Source organism: Erinaceus europaeus, unplaced genomic scaffold (assembly GCF_950295315.1).
Source record: "Erinaceus europaeus unplaced genomic scaffold, mEriEur2.1 scaffold_1103, whole genome shotgun sequence".
Classification (NCBI taxonomy): Eukaryota; Metazoa; Chordata; class Mammalia; order Eulipotyphla; family Erinaceidae; genus Erinaceus; species Erinaceus europaeus.
This window is the reverse complement of record NW_026647925.1, coordinates 1-22,671: the sequence shown is the minus strand read 5'-3', so window position 1 is coordinate 22,671 and position 22,671 is coordinate 1. Positions and strand designations below refer to the sequence as shown.

General features: G+C 54.6%; 1 protein-coding gene across 1 annotated transcript; it reads right to left on the bottom strand.

The window, feature by feature from the left end:
- Positions 1–7,819: 7,819 nt before the first annotated feature.
- Positions 7,820–22,374, bottom strand: RASAL3 (RAS protein activator like 3; the record flags this gene model as incomplete). Its single annotated transcript, XM_060184530.1, has 13 exons — positions 7,820–8,096; positions 8,218–8,281; positions 8,920–9,077; positions 10,067–10,454; positions 12,044–12,162; positions 14,072–14,273; positions 14,786–15,022; positions 16,883–17,027; positions 17,113–17,257; positions 19,079–19,600; positions 20,257–20,355; positions 20,499–20,625; positions 22,316–22,374. Coding segments are annotated over 13 exons (2,412 nt in total), but the record flags the coding sequence as incomplete, so codon positions are not given.
- Positions 22,375–22,671: the final 297 nt, after the last annotated feature.

Below are 22,671 nucleotides of genomic sequence, written 5' to 3'. Positions count from 1 at the left end.
CGACCCCACCTCCAATCAGGGCAACCCCGCCTCCAGACAGGGAATCAGAGACCACGAATGCCTTGTCCCAGATGCCAGAAAGGATTTCACTGGAGGAGAGATTGTTGGTCAAGGTTCCATAGGAACGGCACGCCTCTGCCAAATGTAAACAGGGATTTAAACTAGGTATGGGGCTTCCCTTAGCCCCGCCCCCAAGAGGGAAGGAAGCAGGTCGCCCGCTTGGTGCTGTGCCCTTCTTCCACAAACAGAAGCCCAGCTTGGGACCCAATCCGTCGCTATACCCACCACGCCAAGTAACAATAACAGAGGGTGAGCAGAAGGAGGAACCCGTGGTATGTGGGAACTTCCAGCATAGAAATAACCGGCTGGAGCAAGAGAACAGCTTGAATTCAGAGCCTGAGATTTTATGGACCACCCCTGTTTTAGAAAGGGGTCACCCAACTATGACAGTAAAGATTGGTAATATTCCTTTTAAGTGTTTGATTGACACGGGAGCAGATAAGACAATATTAAGACAAGCAGAGGTTCCCCAGAGTTGGGAACTCCTCCCAGGACCACGCTTACATGGTGTTGGAGGATTGACTCAGGCATTCCGCACACGAGATTCCCTTGTGTGGGAAGATCCAGAAGGGACTACCGGACGCTTTCAGCCTTTAATAGCTGATATAAGCACCAATTTATTGGGAAGAGACTTGCTGGAATCTTTAGATGTAGTGATATCCTCAGACACCTCTGCAGGACACCACACTCACTCCTGTGAGACTGCTAGACCCAACCAGCACCCCCAATACTAACTGCCACTGTTCGTAACAGAACTCCCCGCTTAGATTGGCTTTCTAATGAGCCTGTCTGGGTGGAACAGTGGCCTTTGCCTAGGGAGAAGCTAGAAATTTTAAAAAAACTGGTCCAAGAGCAGTTATCGTTGGGACACATTCGTCATTCTCGGAGCCCATGGAATACTCCAGTCTTTGTAATTAAAAAGCGCTCAGGAAAATGGCGCCTCCTCCAAGATCTTCGTGCAGTTAATAAAACCATGCAGGTTTGGGGCTCCCCCCAAAGGGGTTTGCCTCTTGCTTCCGCAATTCCCACAGGAATTCCAATCATAGCTATTGATATACAGGATTGTTTTTTCTCTATTCCCTTACACCCACAAGATTGTAAATGTTTTGCTTTCTCTGTTCCTTCTATTAATAATGCCAGCCCTGCCGATAGATTTGAATGGGTGGTACTGCCCCAGGGCATGGCTAATAGTCCTACTATTTGTCAAGAGGTTGTTAAATCTGCCCTTTTTCCATATATTCATAAGGGCCTTAAGGTTTTTCATTATATGGATGACGTGTTAATATGGGGAGAATTAGATACAGATCTCTCCGCCCTACGTGATTTTCTAATCCCTGCCTTAAAGAGAAGTGGACTTAATGTAGCTCCTGAGAAGATACAGCTAATCCCTCCAATATCTTTCTTAGGCTCAGAGATTTCCCTAACGCAGATTCGTCCTTTAAAACCTTGTGTTACTTTTCCTTCTAATCTCACTCTTGCTTCTTTACAAAGTTTTCTTGGAAATTTGAATTGGCTTAGGCAGTATCTTTATCTGCCTACGAGCTGCCTGCAACCACTGTTCGATCTGTTAAAAGGAAACAAACAGCCCTCCTCAAAGCGTATGTTAACCCCCGAAGCATCCTTGGCTCTGGAAAAAGTTAACCAGGCTCTCCAGGACATGCACCTCATTCGATTCTCCCCCTCCTCTCCAGTAAATCTTCTAATCTTTAACTCCACCCCCACGGTAGTGGGGGCATTGTGGCAGAAACATGGCGTTCTCGAATGGCTTCATACGCCAGTAGGCGGAGCTCCAAGACTCCTTACCGAGATTGATGCCTTAGCATTTATGGTTCGCCAAGGAAGAAACAGATCGGTTCAGGTCTTAGGAAGGGAACCAGATTCAATCATTCTTCCCTTTTCTCTCACTGATACAGAATGGCTCATACGCCACCATTCTCGTTTTGCCATAAGTTTAATGGGTTTTCCAGGACAATTAGATAATCATTTTCCCTCTAATAATTTGATAGCTTCTTTACCTCTGTTGCCTCTACTAGTACCTAAACTTTTCTCTCGAGATCCCATCCCCTCTGCTCCTACAGTGTTCACTGATGGTGGAAAAAAGGGAGCTGCTGCCCTTATATATTATCCAGACCAGCAATACCCCAAACCTCTCTTTACTGAACTTCCTGATAATTCCCCTCAGTACAAAGAACTTTATGCTGTTTTCCTTGCATTAAAAGCTGTACCAGAATCCTTCAACCTTTTTTCTGACAGTGTGTATACTGTTAACTTACTTCCATGGCTTGCGCGATCTTATGTAAGAATTGATGACAACCCACTTTCTCCTCTTTTAATTCAAATTGCCTCTATGCTCTGTTCTCGAACCCATCCACTGTATGTTCAGCACCTACGTTCCCACAGCCCTCTTCCTGGTCCCCTGTCCGAAGGGAATGCTGCAGCTGACCGCCTTGCCTCCACAGGAATTCTCCTAGCCTCTGTCTCTAATCCTGCTGACTTTCATTCCCTAACCCATGTTAATCTTAAAGGTCTTCGAGCTCGATTTCCTGATATTCCTCTGCCACAGTTAAAACGTATTCTTGCTACATGTTCCTCCTGTGCAGGTCTAATCAAAACACCTGCTATTCAGACTCTAGGGGTTAATCCTCGAGGTTTAAAAGCCAACGCTCTTTGGCAAATTGATGTTACCCACATACCTAACTTTGGCAAACAAAAATATGTGTTCGTCTCAATTGATACCTTCTCTAAGTTTATGTGGGCTACAGCTCAGACTGGAGAAAACTCAAAAAAGCTTATAAGCCATATGCTCTCCTGTTTTGCTGTAATGGGCTTACCTCTTCAACTTAAAACGGATAATGGACCTGCTTTTACCAGCAAACAATTTAAAGATTTTTGTTCCCTCTGGAACATTACTCATACTACAGGCATTCCGTATAATCCACAGGGACAAGGCATTGTTGAGAGGGCCCATCAAACTCTTAAGGCTCAATTAAATAAAGAAAAAGGGGAAATGTACCCCCCTAATATCCAGCTGGCAAAAGCCTTAACTACATTAAATCTCTTTAATATTTACAAAAACTCCGACCAACCTCCTATAATTCTTCATTGGCAAACACCACCCACCCTCCCAGCTATTAAAGTCAAATGGAAAGACCCACTTGATAAAATTTGGAAAGGACCTGACCCCCTGTTGACTATGGGGAGGGGTTTCGCATGTATTTTTCCACAAAATTACTCCAAGCCTGTTTGGGTTCCTGCCCGCCATGTCCGGCAATACCCACATGATGGTGCTGATATCCCTGAAGAACAAGAAACACTGCAAGAAGACTGGCTGCAAGAGGACTGGCTACAGGATGCACCCCAGGATCCATAATACAGCATGGCAGAATCAAAAAAAAAAAATCTGATTCACAGAACTCTCCCCCCCCCCGAATGAATGTCTTATGCTATGACTGGCCAGTTGTGTTTTGTGAGTGAGTGAGTGAAAAAAAAAAAAATTGAGTGAGTTGAGTGACCAAAATTTTTGTATGACCCATTGTGCTCAGAGTACTCTGAAAGTTAACTGACTTTATATCAAACGGCTGGACGCAGCCATGGTTTCTGGAGACGTCCAGAAACAGTCCAAAAATTGTTCATTCCCCCTTTTGATTTCTTTTTTAAGTCTTGATATCAATATGAAATGTTTAGTCTTAAACTGTGTGAGTAAAGATGGTTCAACTATGACAGTAGTTCTAAATTCACATTTGAAATGATATATCTTATTTACAAGTTTTTCTCCTCCTGTGTGTTATAAACTATATGTTTAATATGCGTGTTTCAAGTTTGGTAAACATTAACTTGACAGTTAAATCGTAACTTCGAAGTTACATTTTTACGAGAAGAGGTAAAATCAATTCATTTAAGTAACTGAGTGTTTAAGGTAAAACTCTAAATATTCAATGTGACAATTCATCATCTCCTAAGTTAAAATACAAATTCTCTATACAGGACATTTTTGGAGGGCCCCCAAAAATGTCCTGTAAGCTATCTTGTGGAAATTAATCCACAACAAATTTGGCATCAATCTGATATTGTAAATGTACCAAAAAAAAAAAATTGTCACTAAAATGTGTTAACTCTAGTAACCTGAGTTTGCTTAAAAACCCAATGTAAAAATAGTCAAGAATCAATATATGTAACTTAAACTCGGTATGAAAACTTTGCTATATAAAGACTGCTACATGAGGTCACGTAAGATGACCTTTACACAAAATTATAAAGATACCTAAACCAGTTATAATCATTGAGTTATCAATTGTAGTAAACTTCTAATTTGTTACAAAGTTTTTTCATAAGTAATTGACTACAGCTATGACAAGCCTTCGCATAAAGAAGCATCTGCTCATATAGAATCCACAGAAATCCATCTTGGATCCCTGACCTCTGACATCACCCACAATTACAGCCATCCCCAGAAACCCGTGATGTGACCTGACACGATCTGGAGAACCTGATTCACAGACTCCGAAGGACAAGACTTTCCTACTGCCTTTCTCTCAACCATCGGTGTCTGCTCTTCCTGCTTCTGTTTCGCCCATCATGTTTTGGCGGTTCCAGGTCACTCTCTACAGAGAAGAAAAGTTCCGGTGGCCATCCTCCTCCATCAAGATAGACGTGTGGCATTTATTTCCTGGCCGTTGACATTGGACTGATGCTTCTATAGAACTTGCTGGACACTCCTTTTATACTCCTGGACTTCTTGAAGAATGACTGTAGCAGGCTGACTCGGGATTTTGCAATGCCAGATCACCCCTCTAGCCCCTCGGCTTATCAGGCCCCCACTCCTCCACCCATCAGGCTCACTCTGTCTCTTGCTACTCTTACTTATCCCTCCGTCTTGTGCTAGTTCTTTTTAAAGACACTTACACACTATCATTCTGCTTTCTTCCCAACAGGTTTCCGTTCACCCCTACACTGCTATTCCCCTGACAGAGATGAAGCCTTTTACAGACATTGACCCAGTTATATATGGCCATTAAGTAAGAGGAAGATGTTGGGGAATTGTGAGGATATGGTTGAGCTTGGAAGGGCCTGAGCCTGAGGGGTGTGTCAATCCTGTTAGTCTCTCTCTCCACGGAGAGGTTGAGCAAGGAGGGACAGTAGAACCCCAAAAAAGGTGTGCCTCTTATCAGTCTCCCTGCCTCACAAAGTGCCCCACACTCCTGATACTATGGCAAAAAGTTAAAAAGAAAGGGGGAGATGTTGGGTAGTTGCCATCTCCCCCTGGCTTCTGCTTAACCATATGCCTATATAGGGATTTTACTGATCCAAAGGTTTGGTCTATTTACATAAATCACTTTTACATAAAGCACTCCAGGGCATTGGTGGTTCAGTTATAGGATTCTCGCCTGTTCTGCCCCCTCCTTGTCACACTCTGATTTTCACCAGTCACTTTTCTCTCCACCCTCTCTATATCACATCCTGTTTCCACCCTACTTGGAGAGTATAAAAACAGCTGCTCTTCTGATTAAAGACACTTGGAAATTGCTTTCCGGCTCCGAGAGTTCCAGAGTGTATCTCCTGCGGAAGTTGGTGCAGCACGAGTTCCTGATCCCTCTCCCACACAGCAGCCTAGATCAGCTCCAGTTGAGTTCTCTCCAACCCAGAGAGCACTAGCTCGGGAAGAAGTACCCTCAGGCTATCCCGGCACCATCCCCCATTCAACATCCATCATCCATCCATCCATCCACAATCTATCATTCACCCTCTACTCATTATCCATCTATGTCATCTGTCCATCTTCCATCCATCATCAGGAAGACCGTACACAATGTACCATGATATACATAACCATGCACTCAATTAGTATATTTATGTCCAAAGCTGGGAGACAGCTGAGTGGTAGAGCGCAGGCCTTACCGTGTGAGAGACTCTGGCTTTGATCCCAGGCACCATGGGCAGCGTTGGGGGGGGGAGTTCTGTGGATGGTGGGTGGGTGCTGTGGTGTCTCTCATCTTTCACTTTCTCTCTCCTTTCTCTAAGTTTATAGACTAGAGAAAATGGGCCATCTAGGGCTTGAACTCAGGACCTCATGATAGCAGGTCCAACACTTGATCCACTGCACCACTTCCTGGGCCACTCTAAACATTTCTTTTTAAAATATTTTATTTATGTATTTATTTATTTGGATAGAGACAGGGCAAAATTGAGAGAGAAGGGGGGAGCTAGAGAGGGAGAGAGACAGAGACCCCTGCAGCCCTGCTTCACCACTCGAAAAGCTTTTCCCCTGCAGGTGGCGACCAGGGGCTTGAACCCAGGGCCTTGAACACTGTCTTGTGTGCACTCAACCAGGTGCGCCACCTCCGGGCCCCCAAAAGACTCTGCCGGGGTCATGAAGCTTCCCCCTTCCAGGTGGGGGGGGGGAGATCGGGGGCTTGAACCTGGGCTCTTGTGCAGAATAACCCGGCCCCTAGCCACCCCTCTCTCATTCTCGCTATCTCTTTCATAATAAAATCAGTCATAAAAACCACAACATCAGGGGCTGGGCGGTAGCGCAGTGGGTTAAGCGCACGTGGCACAAAGTGCAAGGAACAGCTTAACGATCCAGGTTCGAGCCCCCGGCTCCCCACCTGCAGGGGAGTCGCTTCCCAGGCGGTGAAGCAGGTCTGCAGGTGTCTGTCTTTCTCTCCCCCTCTCTGTCTTCCCCTCCTCTCTCCATGTCTCTCTGTCCTAGCCAACAACAACGACAGCAATGAGAACAAAATGGAAAAAACTGGTCCCCGCCCCCCACCTGCAGGGGGAATCTTCACAAGTGGTGAAGCAGGTCTGCAGGTGCCTGTCTCCCTCTCTGTCTCCCCTTCCTCTCTCGATTTCTCTCTGTCCTATCTAATAAAACGGAAAAAATGGCCACCAGATGTTATATTATATTATTTAATAATAAATATATATATTTAACCACAGCCCTGCTCAGCTCTAGCTTATGGTGGTGTGGGGGATTGAACCTGGAACAACGGAGCCTCAGGAAGGAGAGGCTTTATTTATTCTCTTTTGTTGCCCTTATTGTTTTATTGTTGTAGTTATTGATGTCGTGGTTGTTGGACAGGACAGAGAGAAATGGAAAGAGGAGGGGAAGACAGAGAGGGGGAGAGAAAGACAGACACCTGCAGACCTGCTTCACCGCCTGGGAAGCGACTCCCCTGCAGGTGGGGAGCCGGGGGCTTGAACTGGGATCCTTACACCGGTCCTGCGCTTAACCCGCTGCACTACCACCCGATTCCCCGGGGAAGAGACTTTTTTTTACAGAACTATTATGCTGACTGCCCACGCCCAAATATATATATATATATATACATACAAAAATAAGGGGCTGGGTGGTGGCGCACCTGGTTGAGCACACATGCTACAATGTGCAAGGATCCAGGTTCAAGCCCCCGGTCCCCACCTGCAAGGGGGAAGCTTCACGAGTAGTGGAGCAGGGTTGCAGGGGTCTGTCTGTCTCTCTACTTCCCCTCTGGATTTCCGACTGTCTCTATCCAATAAATAAAGATAATAGAAATGTTCAAAAAAAATAAAAAGAAGCAAGAAGACGAAAGAAAATGAACCAGATGTGGTCCGGGAGGTGGCGCAGTGGATAAAATGTTGGACTCTCAAGCATGAGGTCCTGAGTTTGATCCCTGGCAGCACATGGACCAGAGTGATGTCTGGTTCTTTCTCTCTCTTCTATCCCTCTCATTAATAAATAAATAAAATAATTTTTAAAAAAATGAACCAGAGCTTTGTGCTGAAATCGACATCTTTACTAGGAGCTTCCTGGCACCAAAGTACTTGGCAGCCTGCCTGAAGGAGGCAGGTTTGGAGGGGGTCTCCCCCAAGCCTGGACTCTCCTCCTGGCCCTGGGGGGCGCGGTGGGCCGCTCATGGGGCGCCTCCGTTGACACGGGGTGTTTTGGGGGCCAGGGATGGGCTCCGGGAGGCCCCTCGCGTCCTGGGCGGCAGCTGCAGGCTGTCCACCGCCTTCCTCAGATGCACCTGGGCTGTCTCCACCTTAGCCAGGCGGCGCTCCTGTGGGCGGTGGTCGCGGGTTCGAGACCAGCGGAGGGGACCACCCCCACTCAGCCCTCCCACCCTCAAAGTCCCACCCTTATAGAACCCCCACCCCCAGGGCCAAGTGGGGTGTCCTCACCAGACTCTCCAGCCTGTGAGCCTCGCAGGCGGGAGGGTCGCCCCCTGCATCCGGCCTGCACCGCCTATTGGGGGGACCCAGGTGGAGGCAGGTAAGGGAGGCGGGTTGGAGGAGGCCGGGAAGGGGGAGTGACTCCCCCCCCCGCCCCTCGGTAGGGAAAGGGGGGGTTCGAGTCCCGCCTTGGAGAGCAGGTGCGGCCTGTGCCTGTCTAGGCTGGGGGCGGGCCAGGTAAATCCAGCAGGTGCGAGGACACGCGGGCGTGGGTATCGGGCAGGGGGCGTGGCTTGGTGAGGGCTGCTCGGAGGTGGGGGTCCCAGCTGACTAGTGTCAGAGGCCTGGGGGCCGGCTCGCCTGGGAGTGGGGTCAGCTGGGGACAGGCTCACCCGGGGGCGGTCTCACTTGGAGACCAGCTCATCTGAGGGTGGTCTCACCTGGGGGCAGGCTCTCTTGGGGACCAGCTCACCTGATGGTGGTCTCACCTGGGGGTGGTCTCACCTGGGGGGCGGGCTCACCTGGGGGCGGGCTCTCTTGGGGACCAGCTCACCTGGGAGTGGTATCACCTGGGGACGGGTTCACCTGCGGAGGGCTCACCTGGGGGTTCCCTCATCTGGGGGCTGCCCTCACCTGGCGCTGGCAGGGCCCACACAGGTCAGGGGGCGTGGCCGCCCCGGGAGGGGTCTGAGGGGAAGCGAGCGGGCTCACCCCTGGCGGAGCCCGGCGCCCAGATCCTGCAAGTGTGTCCGCAGCTGCTCCTGCTGCTCCGCCAGCGTCCGCACCTGGGCGGCCAGCGCCTCCAGGAGGCCCACCAGCGCCTTCTGCTCCTCGCGCACGGCCGCCACGTCGCACTGCAGCTCCGCCAGCTGCGGGGGTGCGGGGTGGGGGGGGAGGACGGCTGTGCTTCCGGGGAGACCCTGGCCGCCCGACCCGCCACCCCCAGACTCGCATCCCCAGGACCATCCTGTGTGTGCGGGTGGGCGGGAGACTCAAGGGCGGGCACAGGGCGGGTGTCCCAGCGGGCGCGCTCGGTGGAGGTGCGGCCCCTGCGCGCCTGCGAGCCCCGCTTCTATACATCCTCTTCTACTTAAAAAAATATTTATCTATTGATTCCCTTTTGTTGCCCTTGTTTTATTGTTGTGGTTATTGTTGTTGTTATTGCTGTCGTCGTTGTTGGATAGGACAGAGAGAAATGGAGAGAGGAGGGGAAGACAGAGAGGGGGAGAGAAAGACAGACACCTGCAGACCTGCTTCACCGCCTGGGAAGCGACTCCCCTGCAGGTGGGGAGCCGGGGGCTCGAACCGGGATCTTTACTCCGGTCCTTGTGTATCCATCCTCTTCTATCCATCTCCCTGCGTGCGCCCTACCTGCAGCTTCTCCACCATTATTCCAGCCCCTGGGTGCGCCCTCCTCGCCCTGGCGCGCTCAGCCTGGATGTGGGGCCTTGTGCACCTGCGTCCCGCTCACCCCACCCCGTGCCTATGCTCGGGGTGCGCCCTAACCCCCATGCGTCGCCCCGGGTTGCGCCCTAACCTCCATGCGTCGTCCCCGGGTTGCGCCCTAACCTCCATGCGTCGCCCCGGGGTGCCCCCTAACCCCCATGCGTCGCCCCGGGGTGCCCCCTAACCCCCATGCGTCGCCCCGGGGTGCCCCCTAACCTCCATGCGTCGCCCCGGGGTGCCCCCTAACCTCCATGCGTCGCCCCGGGGTGCCCCCTAGCCTCCATGCGTCGCCCCCGGGGTGCCCCCTAGCCTCCATGCGTCGCCCCCGGGGTGCCCCCTAACCTCCATGCGTCGCCCCGGGGTGCGCCCTACCCTCACCCCTGCAGTGCGTACCCCCAGGAGTGCGCCCTACCTTGCCCAGCGGCCGCGGGGGGCCAGGCGCCGGCTCTCCGTCCCGTGGATGGTCCATCTGGCGCTGCCAGGGCACCGACGGCTTGCGGGGCAACGAGGCCGAGGCCCCGGGCCAGGGGCGGCGGGGTGCGGGGCCTGAGCGCGTGGAGCCGGGGGGGCGCGGCCGGGACCCCGAGGACGCGCGGCAGCGGGCGGGCCGGCGGGCGGGGACGCTCTGGGTGCGATGCACCGGCCGCGGGGTCCCCGGAGGTCGCGCATCCTCGGGGGTCCGGCGCGCCCAGCCACCCGGGGCCCGCGCGCTGCGCAGCGACTGGCTCTTGGAGATGAGCGGGGTGTGTTTGGGGAGATCCCGTGGGGGCAGGAAGAGGCGCTTCTCCCCTGCAGGGAGGCTGGCGACCGGGGGAGGGGGCTGGTCAGAGGCTGGGGCGCTCACCCCACCCCGCACCCGACCAGAAGGGCTTCCAAACTATCTCTTGGCTTCTCGGTAACTTGGAGGGAAACTTCCTTCCTCTATTGAGTTTATTTTTTATATTGATTATTCTGTTTACTTATTTGTTTTTATTTTTATTTATTTTTTATAATTTTATTTTATTTATTCCCTTTTGTTTATTTATTTATTTATTTTTATTTTTTTTTATTTACTTTTATTTTATTTTATTTTTTTTTAACCAGAGCAATGTTCAGCTCTGGCTTATGGTGGTTCCGGGGATTGAACCTGCGACTTTGGAGCCTCAGGCATGAGAGTCTGTTTGCATAACCATTATGCTATCTACCCTCCGCCCACTTACTTTGATTTTTTAAAATGTTTATTTATTTATTTTTTCTTTTCTTTTCTTTTCTTTTTTTTTTTTTTTTTTTTACCGGAGCACTGCTCAGCTCTGGCTTATGATGGTACAGGGATTGAACCTGGGACTTTGGAGCCTCAGGCATGAGAGTCTCTTTACATAACCATTATGCTATCTACCCCTGCCCAATTTATTTATTTATTTATTCATTCCCTTTTGTTGCCCTTGTTTTTTTATTGTTGCAGTTACTACTGTTGTTGTTATTGATGTCGTCGTTGTTGGATAGGACAGAGAGAAATGGAGAGAGTCTCTGGAGAGACACCTGCAGACCTGCTTCACCGCCTGTGAAGCGACTCCCCTGCAGGTGGGGAGCCGGGGGCTCGAACCAGGATCCTTACGCCGGTCCTTGTGCTTTGCACCACCTGCGCTTATCCCGCTGCGCTACCGCCTGACTCCCTTATTTTATTTCTTTATGAGAAAGATAGGAGGAGAGAGAAAGAACCAGACATCACTCTGGCACATGTGCTGCCGGGGATCGAACCACATGCTTGAGAGTCCAAAGCTTTACCATGGCGCCACCTCCTGGACCACATTTTAATTTATTTTTGCCACCAGGGTTATCATGGAGTTCGGTGGAAGCTTATGCATCCACTGCTCCTGAAGGCCATATTTATCTCCCCCCCCTTTCTATTTCTTTGGATAGAACAGAGAGACGTTGAGAGAGGAGGGGGAGACAGAGAGGGAGAAAGAGACAGAGAGACACCCGCAGCCCTGCTCACTGCTTGTGAACCTTCCCCTGAAGGTGGGGAGCCCAGGTTTGAAGCTGAGTCCTTGCGCATGGTATTAAGTGGACTTAACTGGGTGTACCAGTACCCTTAATTATTTTTATTAATTTTTTTTTTTTTTTTTTTTTACCAGAACACTATTCAACTCTGGCTTATGGTGGTGCGGGGGACTAAACCTGGGATGTTGAAACCTCAGGCATGAGAGTCTGTTTGCATAACCATTATGCTATCTACCCTCCACCCTACCCTTAATTATTTTGAGGTCTGGCTAATGGTGGTGCTGGGGATTGAACCCGGGGCCTCAAAGCCTCGGGCAGGAGAGTCTTTTGTAACCCCCCTGGGCTGTCTCCCCAGCACACCCAGCCCCATTTCTGACGCCCCCCAGCACCCCAGGTCCGGGGAGGTTACCTGGCGTGGCCCTGGGTGGGCGCCGGGGGCAGACGCAGGGGCACAGACACAGGGACGGGCTTGTCCTCCTCGATGGCTCTCAGGATGGTGGGCAGTGGCTCCAGGCTGTCACGGGTCACCTGGAAAAGAGCAGGGACAGGAGGTCTGCCGTTGGAGACAGTCGAGGTAGGAAGCCCCTTGGACATTTTGGGGGGAGATTTTGGGAAGGTGGGTGGTTACACTTGGGGGGCTGTGGAAAGACAGACAGACAGCCTCTGTGGGGTCTGTTGTTCTGTTCCTTCTACCATCCTTCCCCTTCCTCTTCCTCTTCCTCTTTCTTTTTTTCTGCCTCCAGGGTTATTGCTGGGGCTCCGTGCCTGCACTATGAATCCACTGCTCCTGGAGGCCCATTTTCCCCCATTTTGTTGCCCTTGTTGTCGTTGTTATTGTTGTCATCGCTGTTGTTGGACAGGACAAAGAGAGATGGAGAGAGGAGGAGAAGACAGAGAGGGGGAGAGACAGACAGACACCTGCAGACCTGCTTCACCACCGCCTGGGAAGTGACTCCCCTGCAGGTGGGGAGCCGGGGGCTCGAACCGGGATCCTTATGCTGGTCCCTGCGCTTTGTGCCACCTGTGCTTAACCCGCTGTGCTACTGCCCGACCCCCCCCCCCATTTTTTCCTTTCTTTCTTTCTTTCTTTCTTTCTTTCTTTCTTTCTTTCTTTCTTTCTGCCTTTGGGATTATCTCTGGGGTTCCATGCAGCACTAACAATCCACTGCTTCTGGCAGACTTTTTTTCCATTTTCTTGGATAGGACAGAGAGAAATTGAGAGAGGAGGGAGAGGTAGAGAGGGAGAGAGACAAAGAGAGACCTACAGCCCTGCTTCACCACTTGTGAAGTGCCCCCTGCAGGTGGGGAGTGGGAGGCTCAAACCTGGGTCCTTCTTGGACTTAGTACTATGTGCACTTAACCCAGTATGTCTGTCCATTTCCTTCTTTCTCTCTCTCTTTCTGTTTTTTTGTTTTGTTAATTATCCCCCCTTTTTTTATAGAGCAGGGAGAAACTGAGAGGGGAGATAGGGAGGGAGATAGAGACATACTTGTAGCCCTGCTTCACCACTCATGAAGCTTCCCCCTTGCAGGTGGGGATCAGAGGCTTGAACCTGGGTCCTAGCACATAGTAACATGTGCAGTCTATCCCATACCCCACCCCATTCTTTTTAGAATTTTTGTTTAGGGAGGTGGGCAGTAGCGCAGCGGTTAAGCGCACACGACGCAAAGCATAAGGACAGGAGTAAGGATCCCAGTTCGAGCCCCCGGCTCCCCACCTGCAGGGGAGTCGCTTCCCAGGCGGTGAAGCAGGTCTGCAGGTGTCTGTCTTTCTCTCCCTCTCTCTGTCTTCCCCTCCTATCTCCACCTCTCTCTGTCCTATCCAACAATGATGACATCAATAATAACAACAATAATAACAACAATAAAAAGTGACAAGGGCGACAAAAAGGGAATAATAAATAAATAAATAAATAAGTAAATATTAAAAAAAAAAAAAAAGAAAACCAGGGGCCAGCCAGTGGCACACTTGGTTGAGCGCACACATCACAGTGCGCAAGGACCCAGGTTCAAGCCCCCGGTCCCCACCTGCAGGGGGGAAGCTTCATGAGTGGTGCAGCAGGGCTGCAGATGTCTCTCTGACTCTCTCCCTCTCTGTCTCCCAGTTTCCTCTCAGTTTCTGGTTGTCTCTATCCAATAGTTAAACTTTCTTTTAAAATAAAAATTTTAAAAAAGGAAAGAAAAAGTAAAAAAAAACAAAAATTGAATGACTACTTTATTTCCTACTGTGTGATTGTAGTGAAGAGCTTGTGTTCCTCCTAAAAAAAAAAAAAAAAAAAAAATGCCACCAAGACTCATAGTACCACGCACGCCCAATTTTGAGGTCTTTCACTATTATCTGGAGAAGGCACCCTGCCGGAATCCTGACCTTCCAGGAGTGGACGGGACTCTCTCCGGACCCCGGCCAGTCTCCCCCAGAGACAGGACGCTGACCCCACCTGGTCCAGCTCGGAGAAGCTGGTGCAGAGCTGGGCGTGCAGGCCGGCCAGGTGGAGGGCTAGGTCCCCAGCGGCCTGGTACCCTCGGGGGGCGGCGTCCAAGTCCACCTTGGCCACCTGCTCCAGGAAGCCCTGCATGGCAGGGCCGTGTTCTTCCAGGAAGCTGTTCATAAAACCCATGTAGGCCTCCTTCTCCCCAAATCTGTGGGAATGGGGGAGCCAGTCAGGCCTCGTCCCCCTCCCCAGAGTCTTCCCAGACCTCCTTCTCCCCAAATCTGACCCTCCACAGCCCACCCATGGCTTCCCTGCTCCTGTACTCTCTTCCCAGAGACCCCAGACCCATCAAGGCCCCAGGAGCACCCCAGACTCCCTCACCTCCTCCTCCCCAAACCTGACCCTCCCAGCCCCCATGTTCTTCCCGACCCCTGACTCCCTTCACCGGACCCCCTCTACTTCCTTCTCCCCAAAGCTCTGGGTGGGGTCCAGGGTCCAGGGTCCAGGGAGGCTCAGTTCCTGCCCCCCTCCCCAGCCCCACAGGTATCCTCCCCAAACCTTCCAGGGCGCCCAGGTCAGGGCAGACATGCCCTCCTCACCAGAGGGGCCCCTGCCCCTCCCCAGCCCCCCAGGTATCCACCCCAAACCTTCCAGGGCGCCCAGGCCAGGGCAGACATGCCCTCCTCACCAGAGGGGCCCCTGCCCCTGCCCCACACGTACGGGGCTTGGTTGGCGAGGTTCTGGATGACCTTGGCGATGAGTGTGAGGGTGCGGGCCGGGCCGGGCGCGGGGTGCTGGGGGGTGAGCTCAAAGAGCTGGGGGGCCAGCAGGGCAGGGCAGAGCAGCCGAAGGAACAGGGAGGCGGACACAAGGCGGGGGGCCAGTGCCTCTGAGCCCCGCGCCCGGCAGGCCTCCCACCAGCTGCCAAAGACGGCGCCCAGCTCGGCAGGGAACCAGCTGTGAGGGAGGGGACAGGTGTTGAGGGGGGCTACAGGGGTGGGGGGCGTCACAGGTGCGGGGTGGCAGTAGGCAGGGGGCAGGGGGCAGGGGGCGAGACTCAGGCCTGGAGTCCTGGCTTCCACCCCAGGCAATGCATGGGAGAGGGAGGGTCTCTTTCTTTCTTTCTCTTGTAAACAAATAAAATAAAATTATCGGAGTCGGGCGGTAGCGCAGCGGGTTAAGTGCAGGTGGCGCAAAGCGCAAGGACCGGCATAAGGATCCCGGTTCGAGCCCCCGGCTCCCCACCTGCAGGGGAGTCGCTTCCCAGGCGGTGAAGCAGGTCTGCAGGTGTCTGTCTTTCTCTCCCTCTCTGTCTTCCCCTCCTCTCTCCATGTCTCTCTGTCCTAGCCAACAACGACGACATCAATAACAACAGCAATAACTACAACAACAATAAAACAAGGGCAACAAAAAGGAAAATAAATAAATAAATAAATATTAAAAAAAATGACAGTGGGGGGGTTTGCAGCGGACAGAATGCTGGACTCTCAAATGTGAGGCCTCAAGTTCCCTTCCCGGCACCATATGTGCCAGAGAGGCTCTGAGTCTCCTTCTCTCATTTTTAATTTTTTTTTTTTTACTTTATTTATCAGTGGGATGGAGACAGAAAGAAATTGAGAAGATGGGGGGGGGGGGAGACAGAGGGAGAGAGACCCCTGCAGTCCTGCTTCACCATTTGTGAAGCTTCCTCCCTGCAGGTAGGGACTGGGGGCTTGAACCTAGGTCCTTGCACACTGTAACATAGGCTCTCAGCCAGGTGTGCCACCATCCAGCCCTCCTCGCTCTCTTGTTAATAAATAAATTTAAAAAATTATTTATTTATTCCTTTTTTGTTGCCCTTATTGTTTTTTATTGTTGTTGTTGCTGTTATTGCTGTTGGATAGGACAGAGAGACATGGAGAGAGGAGGGGAAGACAGAGAGGGGGAGAGAAAGACAGACACCTGCAGACCTGCTTCACCGCCTGGGAAGCGACTTCCCTTCAGGTGGGGAGCCGGGGGCTTGAACCGGGATCCTCATTCAGGTCTTTGTGCTTCATGCCACATGTGCTTAACCCACTGCACCACCACCCAGCTCCCCTCCTCTCTTTATTTTTTAAAACAACTTTATGGGCCGGGGGTAGACAGCATAATGGTTCTGCAAAGAGCGTCTAATGCCTGAGGCTCCAGAGTCCCAGGTTCAATCCCTCGTACCACCATCAGCCAGAGCTGATCAGGGCTCTAGTAAATTAAAAAAAAAAAATTGGAAAAAAAGTTAAAATAACTTTATATCTTTCTAAAATATTTATTTATTTGATAGGGACAGAGAGATTGAGAGGCGATGGGGGAGACAGAGAGGGAGAGAGAAGGAGAGACACCTGTACCTCTGCTCTGCCTCTTGTGAAGTTTTCCCCTGTGGATGGGAAGTGGGGGCTTGAACCTGGGTCCTTCCTTCCTTCCTTCCTTCCTCTGATAGGACAGAGAGAAATTGAGAGGAAAGGGGGAGATAGAGGAGAGAGATAGAGAGACCCCTGTAGTCCTGCTCCACCACTTGCAAAGTTTTCTCCCTGCAGGTGGGGACCAGGGGCTCGAACCCGGGTCTTTGTACTGGGAACAGGCATGTTCAAGCAGGTGCGCGGCACCTGGCCAGTATGGACATCCTGTGTTTTTATCGGGCGGGGGATGCATTTGCCAGGAATCGAACTCAGAGCCTCATACAAGCCAAGCGTACCTGACCCCCCTTCCCAAGTCTGATTTCCCTGGGGGGGGGTGGGCTGCTGCTGGGGGGTGTGAAGCCAGGAAACCCCAAGCTTGCGGGGGTGTGGGGGACCCCGGGCTCACTCGCTGGAGTGGACAATGCTCTCAAACGTCTCCTGGCAGCCTGTCCAGAGCCGGGCCTGGTTCTGGGGCAGCTCGGCGGCCGGGCACTTGCTGGGGTCCACCTCGCAGTCGCCCAGAGACACGCAGAGACTCCGCACCACCGGCCCTGCAGCCCGACACGGCCTGGGTGAGGGGCCCACGACCACCCTCCGGGGTCCGGGCAGGTCCCCAGGGGCCGCCCCCCTGCTCACCGAGCGTCTCCTGCAGGTAGCCCTGAGCCACCAGCTTCATGTACTCCTCCACGGCCTTGGCGGCCAGCGTGTTCTCCCGAAAAAGGAGTGCCTCCCGCCCTCCGCAGCGGGTCAGCTCCATCACGCCCAGGTCGCTCACCAGTGCCTGGACACAGAGACGGGGCGGTGACACCGGGGCCAGGGTGGGGGGTCCCCGGGGTGGGAAGGGACCTTGGAGTACCCCGGAGTAGCATCCAGGGAGCCCATGGAGGGTGGGCAGGGCTGTGGGGTCTCTCCTCTCTCAGCACCCTGCACAGCACCCAGGGAGCCCATGCAGGGTGGGCAGGACTGTGGGGTCTCTCCTCTCTCAGCACCCTGCACAGCACCCAGGGAGCCCATGGAGGGTGGGCAGGGCTGTGGGGTTCTCTCTTAGCACCATGGACAGCACCCAGGGAGCCCCATGGAGGGTGGGCAGGGCTGTGGGGTCTCTCCTCTCTCAGCACCAGGCACAGCACCCAGGGAGCCCATGGAGGGTGGGCAGGGCTGTGGGGTCTCTCCTCTCTCAGCACCCTGCACAGCACCCAGGGAGCCCATGGAGGGTGGGCAGGGCTGTGGGTCTCTCCTCTCTCAGCACCCTGCACAGCACCGAGGGAGCCCATGGAGGGTGGGCAGGGCTGTGGGGTCTCTCCTCTCTCAGCACCCTGCACAGCACCCAGGGAGCCCCATGGAGGGTGGGCAGGGCTGTGGGGGTCTCTCCTCTCTCAGCACCATGGACAGCACCCAGGGAGCCCATGGAGGGTGGGCAGGGCTGTGGGGTCTCTCCTCTCTCAGCACCATGCACAGCACCCAGGGAGCCCCATGGAGGGAGGGCAGGGCTGTGGGGTCTCTCCTCTCTCAGCACCATGGACAGCACCCAGGGAGCCCATGGAGGGTGGGGCAGGGCTGTGGGGTCTCTCCTCTCTCAGCACCAGGCACAGCACCCAGGGAGCCCATGGAGGGTGAGCAGGGCTGTGGGGTCTCTCCTCTCTCAGCACCCTGCACAGCACCCAGGGAGCCCATGGAGGGTGGGCAGGGCTGTGGGGTCTCTCCTCTCTCAGCACCATGCACAGCACCCAGGGAGCCCATGGAGGGTGGGCAGGGCTGTGGGGTCTCTCCTCTCTCAGCACCCTGCACAGCACCCAGGGAGCCCATGGAGGGTGAGCAGGGCTGTGGGGTCTCTCCTCTCTCAGCACCCTGCACAGCACCCAGGGAGCCCCATGGAGGGTGGGCAGGGCTGTGGGGTCTCTCCTCTCTCAGCACCAGGCACAGCACCCAGGGAGCCCATGGAGGGTGGGGCAGGGCTGTGGGGTGTCTCCTCTCTCAGCACCATGGACAGCACCCAGGGAGCCCATGGAGGGTGGGCAGGGCTGTGGGGTCTCTCCTCTCTCAGCACCATGGACAGCACCCAGGGAGCCCATGGAGGGTGGGCAGGGCTGTGGGGTGTCTCCTCTCTCAGCACCCTGCACAGCACCCAGGGAGCCCATGGAGGGTGGGGCAGGGCTGTGGGGTCTCTCCTCTCTCAGCACCAGGCACAGCACCCAGGGAGCCCATGGAGGGTGGGCAGGGCTGTGGGGTCTCTCCTCTCTCAGCACCATGGACAGCACCCAGGGAGCCCATGGAGGGTGGGCAGGGCTGTGGGGTCTCTCCTGTCTCAGCACCCTGCACAGCACCCAGGGAGCCCATGGAGGGTGGGCAGGGCTGTGGGGTCTCTCCTCTCTCAGCACCAGGCACAGCACCCAGGGAGCCCATGGAGGGTGAGCAGGGCTGTGGGGTCTCTCCTCTCTCAGCACCCTGCACAGCACCCAGGGAGCCCCATGGAGGGTGGGCAGGGCTGTGGGGTCTCTCCTCTCTCAGCACCATGCACAGCACCCAGGGAGCCCATGGAGGGTGGGCATGGCTGCGGGTCTCTCGGCTCCAGGGAGGGCCCCGCACCCATGGGTGCCCCTACCTGGGCGCGCCCGGTGGCCTGCAGCACGCGCACCATGGCGCCGGCCAGCTCCTCCTTGCCGGGGGTGGACAGCGCGGGCTCCAGGGCCCCGCACAGCCGCGCGTAGTGGAAGGTGACGAACTCCGCCAGCTCCTTGTAGCGCTCGGAAGGCAGCACCCTCAGGCGCCGAGCTCGGACCCGGGCCCGCAGCGCCGCGCCCTCCGGGGCGCCCTGCAGCGGGAACCAGCGCTCCAGGCCCGCGGCATCCGGCTCGCCCAGGCCCAGCGTCACCCTGCCCAGGGCCGGGCACCCGGGGGCGCCCCGCAGGCGCAGGGACAGGCGGCGCGCGGCCGGCAGCGCCTCGAAGTGGAAGCGCTCGGCCCAGAAGAGGGGCCCCGGGCCGCCCCGAGCCGCCGTGCGCGCCAGCAGCGCCCCGTCCAGCCAGAGCTCGGCGCGCACCCCGGGGCCCCCAGACCCGCGCGGCAGCCCCTTGGCCTCGTGCACCCACACGCTGAGCCACGTCCCCTCGCGCCGGGCGCAGTCCTGCGGGAGCGGGCAGGGGTTAGGGCTTGGGGGGCACCCAGGGGAGACAGGCTGGAGCGGGCAGGGGTTAGGGCTTGGGGGGCACCCAGGGGAGACAGGCTGGACGGGGCAGGGGTTAGGGCTTGGGGGGCACCCAGGGCAGACAGGCTGGATGGAGCAGGCGTTAGGGCTTGGGGGGTGGGTGGGGGCACCCAGGGGAGACAGGCTGGACGGGGCAGGGGTCAGGGCTTGGGGGGCACCCAGGCGTGACAGGCTGGACGGGGCAGGGGTTAGGCCTTGGGGGGCACCCAGGGGTGACAGGCTGGACGGGGCAGGGGTTAGGGCTTGGGGGGCACCCAGGGGTGACAGGCTGGACGGGGCAGGGGTCAGGGCTTGGGGGGCACCCAGGGGAGACAGGCTGGACGGGGCAGGGGTTAGGGCTTGGGGGGTGGGTGGGGGCACGCAGGGGTGACAGGCTGGACGGGGCAGGGGTTAGGGCTTGGGGGGCACCCAGGGGAGACAGGTTGGAGTTGGGGGGCTAAGAGTGGGGCCTTGGGGGCCTGGGTAGGGGGCGAGGGAGGGTCTCCAAGCTGTTCAGACGGCCAGTGCCTCTTTGTGGCCGGCAGGTGGGAGGGAAGGGGTCGGGTGTGAGGGGGGCTGATCAGGGCGCCATTCACCTGGCTGGGCTGGAGCTGACGGCGCAAGTCCGAGATCCAGCGGTCTCTCTCCGAGGCTGAGCTGCAGGAGAAGCAGCGGCTCCCACCGGCCCAGGAGACCTGCGGGGTGCGGCGGGGCCCAGGTGTGAGGGGGCTGAGGCGAGGGGCAGGCCTGGTGGGGGGCTAGGCCAGGGGCCCAGGTGTGAGGGGAGCGAGGCGAGAGGCAGGGGGACGGTGAGGGGCAGGCCTGGTGGGGGGCGTACCTGGAAGCAGAAGGGCTCCTCTAGAAGGCTTGGGTGCAGTGCCCGCACCTGTACATCTCGCTCGGCGCCCAGGTCCAGCTCAGAGAGGGCGGCCAGTGACTCCCGGGAGCCCAGGGTGCTGGGGGGCCTGGGGGGGCGGTGAGCAGGCCGTCAGCCCCAATACACGCAGAAAGACAAACACACAGACAAATACACAGACACAGATATACACATAGAGAGACACAGACACACAGAGACAGACACACAGAGACACACACAGAGACAGAGACAGACAGACACAGACACACAGAGACAGAGACACACAGACACAGACAGACCCACAGAGACACAGAAACAGACACAGATACACACACAGCCGCCCCCCTCTCTCTCTAGTTCTCATAGGGAGTCAAACCCATGACTTTCAGAATAAACACCTACCTTTCTGTGGGCCCACACGCCCTTGCCACCTTTGTGCATTAGAAAAAAACTCTTTTTTTTTTTTTTTTGGTAAATCTTTTTTTAAAATTTAGTTTATTTTAGTGAGAGAGAGTAGATACAGAGGGAAAGGTACCGAGAGAGAGAGAGAGACCAGAACCCTGCTCAGCTCTGGCTTATGGTGGTGCTGGGGATTGAACCTGGGGCTTCAGAGCCTCAGGCTTAAAAGGCTTTTGCATAACCATTATGCTGTCTCCCCAGTCTGAAAAAAAACTCTTTAAGTTCTTTGTTTTTTTAGATCTTTGCTTATTTATGAAAGAGAGATGAGAAGAAAAGGCAGAGGGGGAGGGGAGGAGAAGGGGAGGGGGAGGGGGAGAAAAAAGAGAGAGAGACAGAGAGAGAGAGAGAGAGAGAGAAACAGAGCCTACCCTCTGGCACATGTGGCGCTGGGTATCAAACCTGGGACCTCATGCTTGAGGGTGTAATAAAAAAAAACGATTTTATTTATTTTTATTTATTTATTTTTAATGGGAGAGATATAGATAGATAGAAAGACCAGAGCCCCACTGAACTCTGGCTGCTGGTGGTGCTGGGGATTGAACCTGGCACCTCAGAGCCTCAGGCAGGAGAGTCTGTTTGCAGAACCCTTTTGCCGTCTCCCCCCCAGCCCCCTCCCCATTTCTAAGTATAGGTACTTAGAAATTTACAACCTATAGATTGTAAAAAAATTGGGCCAAGGAGTTTGAGCCAGAGTATTGTGCGTATGTAAGGCCCTGGGTTTGTGCCCTGGCAACGCATTCAAAGTATTTATCTTTTTTTTGCTTGGAGAGAGAAAGAGAGAGAGAGAGAGAGGAGAGAGGAGAGAGAAAGAGAGGAGAAAGAGAGAGAGAGAGAGAGAGAGAGAGAGAGATAGAGAGAGAGAAGAGAGGAAGAGAGAGAGAAGAGAGAGAGAATGCAGCACTGTAGCTTCCTCCAGTGCCGTGAGGGGGTGCGGACTCGAACCCAGGTTTCGGACGTGGCAAAGCAGGGCACAGTCTATATGGGCTACCCCTCACGGGCTAAATATCTGTCTGTTTTTGCGAGGGGAGAGGGAGAGAAGGAGGGGGAGGAGGAGTCCAGAGCACTGCTCCATCGTCGATGGGGTGCTGGGGCTCGAACCCTGGGCCTCAAGCATGCGCCCCAGCTGCCCTGGCTGGCTGTGTTCCACTTCCTCCTCCTGCTGGTCTGAGCACGGGACCCACTGCCCGAGTCCTCTCCCCTGCACCTGCTGTGTTGTCTGTCTGGGGTGCATCTCCCACCCCTGCAGGGGCGAGTCTGGGGATGGGGTGGGGTCCAGGGTGAAGGTGGCAGGAGAGAGAGGCCCCCCACCCCACACACACACCTCCCCGAACGTCTCTCACCCCTCCCGGGAGCTGTGTGTCCGGATTTTTTTCTTCTCTTTCAGCCTCTTGAGTAGGCCCTGTGCGGGGTGGGGGTGTGGGGGTGAGGGGTCAGCTGTGGAGAGCCCTGGGTCCCTTTTTCAGTCTGTCTTTCCTGGGGACCCCAGAGCGTCTGTGGTCTGTGTGGATCCTAAACTCAGAAACATTTTCAGAAAACAGGGCTGATTCAGATGCTTGTCACTATTCTCTCTCTCTCTTTCCCTCCCTCTCTCTTTCCATCTCTCGGTCATTACCTTGGGCAAACATTATCTTTTTTTTTTTCTTTCTTTCTAATATTTATTTATTTATTTACTTCCTTTTGTTGCCCTTGTTGTTTT